General features: G+C 40.5%; 1 protein-coding gene across 1 annotated transcript; it reads right to left on the bottom strand.

Annotated features, from left to right (window-relative positions):
• Positions 1-11507: 11507 nt before the first annotated feature.
• LOC124303956 (endocuticle structural glycoprotein SgAbd-2-like) lies at positions 11508-12760 on the bottom strand. The gene is made up of 2 exons (XM_046761840.1): positions 12607-12760; positions 11508-12187 (listed from the first exon to the last, which is right to left on the bottom strand). The coding sequence occupies exons 1-2, from the start codon at positions 12616-12618 to the stop codon at positions 11666-11668; spliced, it is 534 nt and encodes a 177-aa protein (XP_046617796.1). The 5' UTR covers positions 12619-12760; the 3' UTR covers positions 11508-11665.
• Between the last annotated feature and the right edge of the window lie 458 nt (positions 12761-13218).

The following is a 13218-nucleotide window of genomic DNA, read 5'->3' as shown; positions in this document are numbered from 1 at the left end:
TATTTTCGTAATAAAAAACATAGTTAACAATTCCCGGAGTTTCCGAAAAAAAATCCACGACATTTCCATGACTATTCCAGAATTTCCTAATTCACAGGCCTTTACAGGTTTTCCAGAATTTCCTGACCAGTAGCCACCCTGTTATTTATAGCTCAAATGATATACATACATTACATAAAAAAAAACAACTAAAAAGATGTAGGATCAACATTTTTTACGTATTATGTGAGGATTAACATAATTTTGATTATTACGGAATTTGGCTTTTTGCGAATGGTATTGGATTGGACCTACTACCTTAAAATATTTTGTACGCTACAGATGTTTTTCGATAACACCAATAATGCGAAAGAATGCATTTTCTGCGTGCAAAAAAGTATTTACGCGCCAAATATTATGATTGGTAACAAATTACTTACGGTACATCGTTGCCGGTGGTTCGTCAACGACTGACTCTCTTCGGTGTGCTTTGGCGGCGACGCTTGCGCTTCACACACGCCACTGTGTGATAAAAAAATAATTAACCTCAACGTCATATAATAAATTCCAATAATCTGTAAGCAATGGATACCTTTTAAAACTAAAAACAGAACGAATAAACTTTCGAGAGACGACAGTTTTTTTGCTCGATTACGAATAATTAAGAATTTAATAATCGTACGAGTTTTATATTCTTATAAATTTCGAAACTTCGGATTATTATTATTTACTTTCAGGAACAAATAAAAGAAGAAAGGAATTCGGATGTATTCCGTTTAAATTAAATGAAGAAGAAATAATAGAATTTAATTACCGTAAGAATCAATAACAACGAAGCGAAAAAAAAATGATAATTCAAATTGTTTAGAACAAAATCCTCTATAAAAAAGGTTGGATGCATTTTTATTGTCAGATTTCAAAATAATTAATAATCTTGCCTCAAAGTTTTCTATTCCCTAATTTTTCATCGTTTTTGGTTTATAATTTTTTTATTATTAACATTAGTGCAAAAAGTTATGGGAAAAAGTTATGGGTAATTGTATCAACTACAAAAAAGGTCTCGACAAAATTTTTGTCAGCCTCACGGTTACGGAGGTAAATAACAAAAACCAATCACACCCTTGATTTCAAGATGGCGGCCGTTCGCTAACCCTTTCGGACCCGGAAACTGAGTTTCACACTCATGGCCGGCCCCCCAGAGAATTAAAAAAAAAAATAGCGTTCAACCCAAAATTCTCAGCGAAATCACGCTTTGCCTGGACTAATAAAGATGACCGCGACACGCGCTCGTAGAAAAATTAACAATGCTCCAGAACAATAAGAGGTAGGAAGCCGAAAACTTTCACAAAACTTCTTCGAAGCATTGTTAAAATGTTGGTGTGATTGAAAAATGAAAACTTCAAATTTCGTCCAACAACTTTTTCATTGTATAGTACAATAAGGAATCCTGCATGAAATCTTTGGAAAAAATCGCAATTTTGTTTATTTTCTATATTAAGGATTGTAATTGGGCTTCAAAGTCGCGGAATACATTCAGGTTTGTCGTGTTAAAGTTTCAAAAATAAATATCAATACTGAATAAGGTTACGCCGATTTGAAGTGAAAGAAAAAATATCTTTTGCTTTCACAAAAATGACCTCTTGTATTTCAGAAAATATAAAAATTATCAGTAACGTGTATTTGGGATAAAGATGCGTAATGAAACCAAAACAAGTTGTCGTAGCGTTAGACAACTGCATGGTGATCGAGTTGTAACACAGTTAGAAAAGTATGGTGACGCGACATACAATAATCAAAATGTTCCAACATGTTGTTTACAACAATTTGCTTATTTGCTTATTAAGAGACCGCCAACTCTTCGGCTACGATAGCTGCTGCTACGCACGCCGAGACAGGCTACGCTGCAGTATCCGACTTTGAATGGCCTGAAGAAGACGGCCTGTCCGATTACGAGTTGGTTCACATCGATGGCCGCCGTATTGTAAACTTGGAGCATCTTTTCACTGATTTCATCCGGAAATTCGGGAATCACGCACCGGCCCTAAATTGTCCGATGCGTTCCCTGGTAATCGTGGATTCGCGCCGGCAAGGCTTGAAGACACAAGTATTTTTTCAATGCCAAATGTGCCTTTACAAAGACAGCGTCTGGACCGAACAGGAAAATCTCCAATCCATGGACATACATCATAGTGCGGTGGCCGGATGCATAACGAGCGGAATAGGGTATTCACAATTGGAACAACTCCTTGCAGCGGTTGATATCTCAAACATCTCGCAGCGGACCTATCTGAGGTACGAGAACGACATAACGGTCCAGTTCATGAATGCCGCCCACGATGAAATGCGAGCTGCTGGAGAACTTGAGATGGAATTAGCTCTCAAGCGAGGTGACGTCGTTGATGGCATCCCTCATATTCCCGTCGTAGCGGATGGTAGCTGGATGAAACGATCTTACCGAACCGGAAAGTACGACTCTCTGTCTGGAGTTGGAGCGATCGTCGGGTATCATACGCAGAAGGTCCTCTTCGTCGGAGTGCGTAATAAATTTTGTGCCACGTGTGAGAGGGCGGCCCGTACTGGGAAGGAACCGCAGTTCGACCAGCATGGAGAGTGACGCTATCGTCGACGGATTCACGTCCAGCATTGATACGCATGGACTTATCTACTCCACTTTGATCGCCGATGGAGACAGTAGCGTGTACAAGAAGATCTTGGACAGCAACCCGTACCCGAATATGATTGTCAAGAAGGTCGAATGCATCAATCATTTGTTGCGTAATCTGGCAACGAAAATAAAAGACACGCTGAAAAATAAAGGTCGCATAGGGAAATTGCGCCAAGTTGTGGAAGGTAGCGTAATCAGGCTGCGAACTGCCGTATCGAAGGCTGCAAAGTTCAGATCGACGGAAGACGGTCCCACAAGCCTGAAGGCCCGGAAGCTTTCTGGAGATATTTTGAATATCCCGAGCCACGTGTTTCGTGAGCATAAGAAGTGCGCTGAACTGGGGTACTTTTGCGATGGATCGTTGAAAGAAGGCGAAGAAAACCACGTTCCAGCTCTAAAGGCTTTCGGACTGTACGACAAGATACAGGAAGCCTTTTCTAGTCTGAGTTGCTACTCTGACAGCATAATATTAGGCGTAAACAGCAATAGCGTGGAGAGGTACAATTCCATAATTTGCAAATACATCGGTGGTAAACGAATAAATTACGGGGCCAGAGGTTGGTATACCGGAAGATGTGCCGCGGCTGTCATACAGTTCAATACGAATAAATCTTTGAGCGTATTGAGTGAAGCTGTCAATGAGGAACCAACAGCGACGTTGAGGCACAAGGAAGAGCGGCGCATTCGGAGGAATGAGAATAAAGCAGCAAGCAGAGACAGGTTTCGGCGGAAGAAAACGCAATAAAAACGCAGCATCACTACGATCAGCTGCTCGAATGGCGAGCGAACCGCGATGAAATTGAACGGACAACAAGGCAGCAAGGACAAAGCGAGCGTTGGCTGTCAATACGGAAAAAGATATCGACTGCATCGAATTTTGGACGCGTGTGTCGCGTGCGAAGTGATACATCGTGTAAAAACACCGTCAAATCGCTGCTGTTTCCGACACCGTTGCGGCTTCCTGCTATTGAATATGGCCGGCAATGCAAAGAACAGGCGCGAACACAATTGGCCACCGAGCGCAATATCAACATCACGGAGTGTGGGTTGTTCATCGATGAGGAGCTACCGTACATCGGCGCGTCGCCAGACGGTGTAATCGGCGACGATGGAATTGTGGAAATCAGGTGCCCGTTTTCCATAAAGAACTTCGCCCCGGAAGAAGCGATCGCACAAAAAAAAGGAAATGTGCATCGTATTTTTGACAGCCGAGGCGAGAACATGAACGAGAGTCACGAGTACTTCTACCAAGTGCAAGGTCAGCTGCACGTCACCCGTAGAAAGTACTGCATCTTTGCTGTTTGGACACCACGAGGTATGAAAAGTATAGTCGTTGAGAGCAACGCCGACTTCTGGTCTAAAAAAATGCAACCCTTCTTGACGAGATTCTATAAATGTTGTATGGTGCCTGAGATCATTGACAGACGCCTGCTAAGAAATATGGAGATCAGAGAACCACAGTACATTTTAGACGCTCGTCAGGAAAAAGAAAACAGGGCAGCAAGTAAGGCAAAGGACCAAGCCAAATAAATAATATTACAGTTTTGTTTCCTCGTACCACGCTTCTGATGAATGTACAAATCACAGTTATTCACAGTTGTCCGTAATTTCAATCGAGAGATAGGGTTATATCGTTCTAGCGGGCAGTCGTGTGACAGATAAAAATTCTTCGTGACGAATCTCCTGTGACGTAATTTGTGTTGTACATTTATCGTGGTGCAGGTAATCGTTAGAATACAAAATTCCATACTAATATAATTTTGAGTTTTTCATACAATCAAGCTTTCGAACATATCTATCATATGTATTTAGTTGTGAGGTATTTAAAATATTTCAGCCGCCTATGTTGCTGAATTTGTAGTACTGTGCGTGATATTCGTTTGTGAAATATTGGAGATGATCAGAATATTATTTAAATTAGAACCATTTTATGTTATTTAAGTACGTAGCCATTACACATTCCTGTGAGCATGCCGCGACGCGTTACAAGAATTCCAGGAAATGATTACATGAATAATGGCATAAAGACATTAGAATCTCTAAACATCCTGATGGGTAATATGTTTATCGAGCCTGTCATACGACTGTTAGCTAGAACGACACCCGCTCTCGATTGAAATTACGACCTACGGAGATTCAGATCGATTACTGGCGCATTAACGGTTTGCCGGTAATCTCTTATGAATGTTCAAATGATTTGTTATACATTTTTCAAAATATTCAGTAACCAAATTGTATACGTGTTGCAAATTTTTTTTTCTCTGTTTTCTTGATATATAATCATTTTGATTTTTCGTTAGGAGTGTGCAGAACAAGAATTTTATCGGAGCCTAGATTCGAATGCTCGGAGGGTTCAATTATTATAATCGTACGGTAATTTTTTTTATCCGATAATTGGTGAAATTTACACGTGTTGACATATACCCTAAGTACGATGCAAATATGCGAGAAATTTCAAAACTTGAGGAAAATAAATAATACGACTGTTATTATTTCATCATATAAACCATAAAACGTCAGTTGGGACGAAATTTAGGTTCTTGAGTCAGAAATATCATCCTGACAAAAAATGACCGCGTATTTTCCAAAACAATGAAAGCTTTTTCGAAGTGATATATGAGCATAAAAAGTCAAAACCTATTTCTACGATTTTTTTTCCGGAAGCGCCGAGTCATTTAATTTTGTTGCAAAATGAGCGCGCAGTAAACTTGAAGAATCAATATCTGATCTCCGGTTCTATTTGACGTAGAAAAATGATTCACAGCACATTCGCGAGCAGAGAGGATAAGCTTTCGTAGAAAACTTTGGTTTATCCGAAAACATTGAACATTGTAATTGTTATTAACGAACGATTTGTTTAATGGTACCATTTTTTGGCGAGGCTTCTACCATTTTATACATTCTGTAAAAAATCTTTCCGATTACAAATAATCCGTCGGGTTTGACGAGGAATTTCCCATTCATATTCATTCCGAATGACCATACGTTAGATATCTGCTACCGGTAGTAAAATATTGAACACGGTGAAATTTAGAGTGATTCGTAAAAAATGAATATCTTAATTTCAAAGGATTATCTCAACTTTTCGGATCATTCAAGACGATGCAAATTTTTAATCACATTATTCCATTTCATCAGATTCGACCATTCGCTTTTAACATTTTTGGGTATAGTGAGATGGCGCCGGCACATGGCTATATGAGAACAGAAGAGGACCCATGTATTTGAATGTGTCCTTATATGATAAGGAGGGGAGGGCACGAATTCTCTGCCAAAGTATATTTTTATCGACAAGTACTAATCATGTTATGGATTCTGCATTGAAAAAGCGAAACAACCAAATGAACACGCTTATATTTTACAGGATAATCCGTCGTAACCGTTGGACGGACGCAATGTCACATGCCGCGAGGATATCTTCGTGGAGTGGTGAACTATGTTCGAATTACATTACTTCGCAAAGGATGTTAGAAACTCCCATCAACCGGGAGAAGGAACTGTTTCGCACAACCCGCAGCTTCATAGTTACCTCGAATCTCAGATACTATTTCCTTGCATTTAATATCTCAGAGGGTATAATCCTCAACGTCGATGTCAACAATTGTTTCATATATCCATAGTAACTTGAATAAAGTGTTCCAGTATTATATATAATCATTTTTCGAAACCCTTTTCACTAGTAAAATAGCTTCGAACATAAAATTATTTCATTATTGTCACTAGAGTTGTGTGTAACAAGCGATGTATAATTTCAGAATGATTCCGAAACAGTAATACCCCGAAGTTACGCTATGGGTCGTTCCGGCATTGACGGCGTAAGTCGAAAAAAACGTAAGTCGGGGTGCACGTTTTATACGACTGTATAATGTACATATATATATATATATATATATGTATATATATATGTATAAATACTCACCAGAGATAATCATGTATGTACCTCATTGAAAACCTCTGAAGAAGAATGAGAAATACTCTTTATTTCGGAAATATAAAATGTTCGAGCACAGTCGTCTGCCGACACAAAGTTTTTTTTTCTCGCGCACAGTCACTATCCATAGACTGAGCGAATAATCGAATACAATGTAATGCACGGACGGAAAATAAACATGACCATTCAAGTTTGCGACAAGGAGAAGCGGTGTTGGCCGGGGGGCGGGGGGGCGACCGATGGCGTAACTTCATAAAACGAAACCACAACGATTCGTACCCGTTTTGTTTCAATCGTATTTTTCGAAAATATTTCCAAATATTTACGAATGGTGAATGGTGATATTTATGAAATCATTTTGAAAATACTTCGTGCTGTGTAAAATTAATATTGCGCGATACGTTTTGATGTATATGGGACATTCTTTTACAACCATAGATCACGTGTTGAACGTTGAATTGATGTAAAAATTAATAAAAAAGTGAATTTGGACGTCCTGGAAGTCACCGCATCTTATTGTGTAACTCCCTCCAAGAATTGCAATTTCGAATTCAACCGAATCTTATTTGCGTCAATGTGGGAAAAGTGTTTGATCCTGAATGTGTATCGTAAAACGCAGTATCTATAATGAACTAGATATTCGTATATCAATCTTACCTGATAGATCACGATCGTCGGTTTACAATCGACGTGTTGATTTGAACTACTCGTCGTACTGAATGGTAAATAAATTATCGTCTGAGAAAACGATTTCCAAGAACTGGGTGGCTGCCTCGAGCGGAAGCTCGCCGATGGTGATGGACACTGAGCTGCGAGTGCTACTCCATCCCTTATTTATACGAGATTCTCAGAGGATGGAAGAGTTATGTTTCAGCGTTGTTGAAGCCCGTTCTACGTAATATACGTATCTCGTGGAAATGATTGTCTCATATTTTGACGCGCTTGCAAATTTCTAGAAATACCATCTGATACTGTATTGAATTAGTACTTGCATAATCCAGGCTCGCCCAGACCGAGGCTGCGGCTAACAAAAGGAATTATCGCTCGTAATGCTGGAACTCGATAGTTTGAATGTATTTGAATGGCCCTTTCTAGCAATAATAGTTCCTTGGCATCCAATGGGTGTCGAATTTGAAGGCTACTGGCACTGAGAATCGTGATGGAAAATAATTTAATTCGCATTCAGGAAAAATGAAAAAAAAAAAACAATTCCTTGCGACGAGTCCGATCAATTTTTTACGATAGGAATGGTTCAAGAAATGGAGCCCAAATATTTTGTAATCTGGCTGGCGTTTTGAATCAGCTGAATCGATTTAGGTCTTAAGGTGCACGCAGAAACTTTTCGTATCAAAAATTCACGCACCGACTACAGGTAATTTTTGGGCACCTTGTATATTAAGATGATATTTTTTGGTACGAAGAATAGAAAAATCTGATGTTCTTATAGTGAATAATATTATTAAAAGACTATCTTTTTATATTCTTCGTACTGAGAATATCGCCAAGATGTACAAATTGTCTACGAATCACCAGTCAGTAAGGAAATTCTTCTTGCGAAAAGTTTCTCTGTGACTTATTGAACCCTTGATAACCAGTTTATTGGGAAACGGATGCTAGAAATCGATTCAAAGACGGAGAGTGATTGAACCCATGAAATAAGGAAACAGTAAAGCAATCCCGTTAAATCTTTGGGCTTACTATGACGATTAGTTGGAATGCTGAAAAAATGTAGGTACACGCTATGCCGACGTAAATGAGCGCCGCGCGATCCTACTGATAAAATGAAATTACGTAATTTTCAACGGAAGAAGCTCGGATATCCGTGGTTTTATCTGTTTCTTGGTGAGTGCGAATAAAAGGGATATACATATTACTTTCAATAAAATACCATAGATTAATGGAACGTGGGTAGAATATCAATGAGATATTGCTGATTCGACCATTGCATAACAAGCGATTATGAGTGAACGTTGGAGCTAATGGCTTTTACGAAAGCTTATCGACAATTGTACTCGATCCGAAGAAAAGCTCTGTTATATATTCGAAGAATGAAAACAAGGGCGTCCGCTGATGACGATCGATAACAGAGTTCAGAAGGATTTTAAGAACAATGACGCGGTTGAGAGGGTAAGCGTGAGTTTATGGTGGTCCAATGAGTCATTAAAGGGTCATACGAATCGAATCTGAGACCTGAAATTTTTTGGCCGGAAAAAAGGTAAGGCTAACCCCTTTGTATTTTTGGCGAAAATTTTCGCTATGTTGAAAAGTGCTTGAACAAAATCTTTCGTGTACTATTCCTACGTAATTTTGCGTGAGAAATCGATTGGGCGTAGTCCGAATACGGTGCGAGCAACGTATGAAGAGTTGGAGCCGAAAAACGGGAACCAGAGTTTTCGACATTTTTCGGCTGCTGCTTTTTTCTTCGTAATTTCTCTCCAGTTGATCTGACGCTCTTTTCGCTGCGTTTTCTGAGTTCCTGGGGGTCCAATTGGTCATGAAAGGGTCGTACAAATCGAATCTGAGACCTAAAATTTTTTGGCCGAAAAAAAGGTAAGGCTAACCCCTTTGTATTTTTGGCGAAAATTTTGGCGATTTTGAAAAAAGCTGGAATAAATTCTTTGATGCACTATTCCGACGTAATTTTGCGAGAGAAAACGATTGGGCACAGTCCCAATACGCTGCGAGCAACGTATGAAGAGGTGGAGCCGAAAAACGAGAACCAGAGTTTTCGACATTTTTCGGCTGGTGCTTTTTTCTTCGTAATTTCTCTCCAGTTGATCTGACGCTCTTTTCGCTGCGTTTTCTGAGTTCCTGGGGGTCCAATTGGTCATGAAAGGGTCGTACAAATCGAATCTGAGACCTAAAATTTTTTGGCCGAAAAAAAGGTAAGGCTAACCCCTTTGTATTTTTGGCGAAAATTTTGGCGATTTTGAAAAAAGCTGGAATAAATTCTTTGATGCACTATTCCGACGTAATTTTGCGAGAGAAAACGATTGGGCACAGTCCCAATACGCTGCGAGCAACGTATGAAGAGGTGGAGCCGAAAAACGAGAACCAGAGTTTTCGACATTTTTCGGCTGGTGCTTTTTTCTTCGTAATTTCTCTCCAGTTGATCTGACGCTCTTTTCGCTGCGTTTTCTGAGTTCCTGGTGGTCCAATTGGTCATGAAAGGGTCGTACAAATCGAATCTGAGACCTAAAATTTTTTGGCCGAAAAAAGGTAAGGCTAACCCCTTTGTATTTTTGGCGACAATTTTCGCGATTTTTAAAAGTGCTCAAATAAATTCTTTCATGTACTATTCCGACCTAATTTTGCGAGAGAAATCGATTGTGCGCAGTACGAATACGCTGCGCGCAACCGATTAAGAGTTATAGCCATAACACGAGCAACTTCTAAATCTTTTCAGCCCTTGGTTCTCCGTTATTTCACGTATTTATGTTGCATTTCTCAGGGTCCGATCAGTCTCAAAAAATTGCAAATACAGCTGGGCTTACCCTGTGAACAATGAACGAAAACTTGCATGCGGAAAAAATTAAATTTGCGACTGGGTCTCGAAAAGGTGGAAAATAAAAATGACATGTTCGTAGCTCAGAGTTTCAGTTTATTCGATATGCCTAAATACTAGTACAAGTGTTCAGGTGTCAGTGTATCGTAATATAGCAAGTTGACAAGTATACTTAAAGTAAAATATGATTAAAAAGTAGATGAGAAATCTAAGTATTTTCACATGGAAGTTGGTACGCAGCTTACATTGTCTCAAGCAGAATATGAAAAATACCACATTAGTTACTCATTATCATAGTTTCAACATACAGCTCAAGTTCTGACCTCCGTACTGGTACAACTCACTTCTGCAGGATACGATATGTGATGTATGATGTTGTATTATCTCTGTTTTCTGTAACTGATATTGAAATAAAGCAAACATCAAATTCTTCTATATGTATTACTTTTGTATTCATTCAGCTGTTGATCGTTTGTTGTTCGAAGACTCTTTTTCGCACTTCTGGGCGTTGTATCAGTCGAGAAACGGTCATACAACTCGATTCTGAGATTACAAATATTTTGCGGAAAAAAAGTATTCGGATTCTTGGTGCAATTTTCTACATTTACGAAAAATGCTGAAATAATGTCTTCGATGTACTCTATCGATGTAATTTTAGACGAGAGGAATCGATTGCATGCTGTCTGAACACGCTATGAGCAACGCACCAAAAATCACATTCGAAAAATGAAAGATTTCCTTTGTCACTCCTCTGCCGTTGGTCCTACGCTGTTTTTAATGTGTTTTCGTGATTTTTGAGGGTCCAATTAGTGGAAAAATAGTTCTACGAAACGATTCTGAGACAAAAAGTTTCCGAGCTCTGAATATCACAAAAAAGCAAGGCTAATCCTTCCCGTTTTCTCCGAAAGATTTCAGTCTATTTCGAAAAACACTTGAACCAATTCGTTCGGTCGCTATAGCAACGTAAACTTTCGAAAGAAAACGTACACGCACAGTCTAAATTGGCTGCGATCAGAGGATCAAAAGTTACGGACAAACGACCGAATATTTCGACATACCTGTCCTCTATATTTTTTGAGCTGTTGACGCCACGATGCTCGGAATGTGTTTTCTCTCGATTCCCGAGCGCCCAGTTCGTCGGCAGCAACTTCTCTACATTTTATCTCGCCCTAAATATTTCCAGCTCGGCAAAAACCTCAAAAATATGACGAACGTTGCAAAACGCGAGGATTGATTATTTCAAACACAACATTGACCTACAATTTCGTCAGAGGAATCGATTGCAATTACAGTTTTAAATGGCCGCCATTAATAGCTAGACGGGATAGGTACTAGCCTACGAAAGTAGACATTTAATTTTTTCATAATTATTCTAGTAGTTTTTGTGTTTCTGGGGCTCATTAAGTGGCAAATAAATTTGTTCAGAACACTTGTTTATTCATCCCAAAAAAAAAGGAATATGTATATGTACATATGTATATATATATATATATATATATATATATATGTATATGTATATACGGTTTACTACATTGTAACTGACGACTCTAAATCATCCCACGGTTTAGCGACGTCCAGGCTGGTTCTAGCCCTGCTGGTATCCAGGACGGTTATAGAAGTTGGGTTGTCTGCCGAAGGGGTTCGGGCTGGGGTAGACGGTGGACGAAGGGTAGAAAGGTCTGGCTGTGGTCGACGGCTGGTAGATGGTCTGCGGGGGCCTGTATTCTGGTGCTTCCTTGCGTTCGTTAGCCCTGTTGAACTCAATGGAGCGGAGGATAGCCTCGGGTATTGGATGGGCGACCGGAAGATGGGCTCCCTCGGCAACGAAGCCGTTGGGACCGGAGGTGTACTTGACGGAGTATAACTGGCCGTCGGGAGCCGTGTACTGGAATCCACCCTCTTCCTGGATGATGAGTTCACCGTTGGGCCCCGTGCCGACAGGACCGCCTTTCGCAGTAGCGGAAATTCCGTTTTCAGTTTCGTATGTAAAATCGTAGGTTCCATCAGGGTTCACTTCCTGATCCTGGCGCAAGATCTTGGCGTAGTTCTGATTGAGGGGTTCCTTGTACTGGGCGGAGGCGACCACCGCCAGGCTGAGAGATACGATCTGAAAATGTGTACGAAAGCAGAGACGGTGATTAGGGTATTCGGATTTTGGGTCAGGGCGAAGAGGCGCCGGCTCCGTCGGGAGGAGAACACAGTGAGGATGATAACGATGACGGTGAGGATGGCGTGAGAGAGGTAACAATAATTCATTGTTGGAACGACAACGCGGCAAATTTGCGACGATAATCAAGGCGCGGATTCCTCGTGCCGTTTTATACGAAGTTTGACGCGTCAAGTTGTCGTATTTTACGAGGACAATGGAAGCCGCGCTCACTGAACGATCACAATTGAGAATTATTATCCTTGCTGCAAGTTGATCCATTACGAGATTATAACGATTTCACTGTGATCCATGACGTCGTGAGTTTCGTGAGAATTCAATGCAATGCGTACGGCAGATCGTGGGACGCGATATCTTACCAAAAACTTCATGTTGATCCAAGTCGAGATTGGTTCACAATGTACCTACTGCAGCTCATCTGCCGCTATTTATACAAAAACTTTCTACACGTGATTACGTGTATGATGTGTAAAATGACCGAGGATATAGTAAAGACGCTGCAGTGGTAATGAACATCTGAATGGGTGCCTGTGTATCATGAAATCGTTTTCGTGCACGACATCGTTCCCCGATGACATTAAAGAAGTTCGCAGATTGCGTGAAACCAACCCGCGAGCCAATACCGGTTTCTTGCGATTAAGTATTCCTAGCGTCGTTTTTTTTCGGCTCCGCTGCCTCTTTTTTTTTGTTTTGTTTGTTTCACGTTGTTTTTTTTTCTTCTCTTCCTTTGCTCCTCTCTTATTTTATGGTCCCGGGTGTGTCTCGGCCCGGGAGTTAACAAATCAAGAGACCTCGAGATCCTCTCACAAATCGGCTGTGTCTTTCCTTTTCGGTGTCACGAGGACCGGCCTTTGAGGACATCGAGAATCCCCGCCGTAATACGCACGATGGGCGGTATTACGCTGACCATGCCTTCGCCACGTTCGCCGGCATGGGTTATACAATCGATCGAATTAGTCGGCGAGAAAGGT

This window comes from Neodiprion virginianus, chromosome 1, assembly GCF_021901495.1.
Source record: "Neodiprion virginianus isolate iyNeoVirg1 chromosome 1, iyNeoVirg1.1, whole genome shotgun sequence".
Taxonomy (NCBI): Eukaryota; Metazoa; Arthropoda; class Insecta; order Hymenoptera; family Diprionidae; genus Neodiprion; species Neodiprion virginianus.
This window is presented reverse-complemented; position numbering and strand designations above follow the sequence as displayed.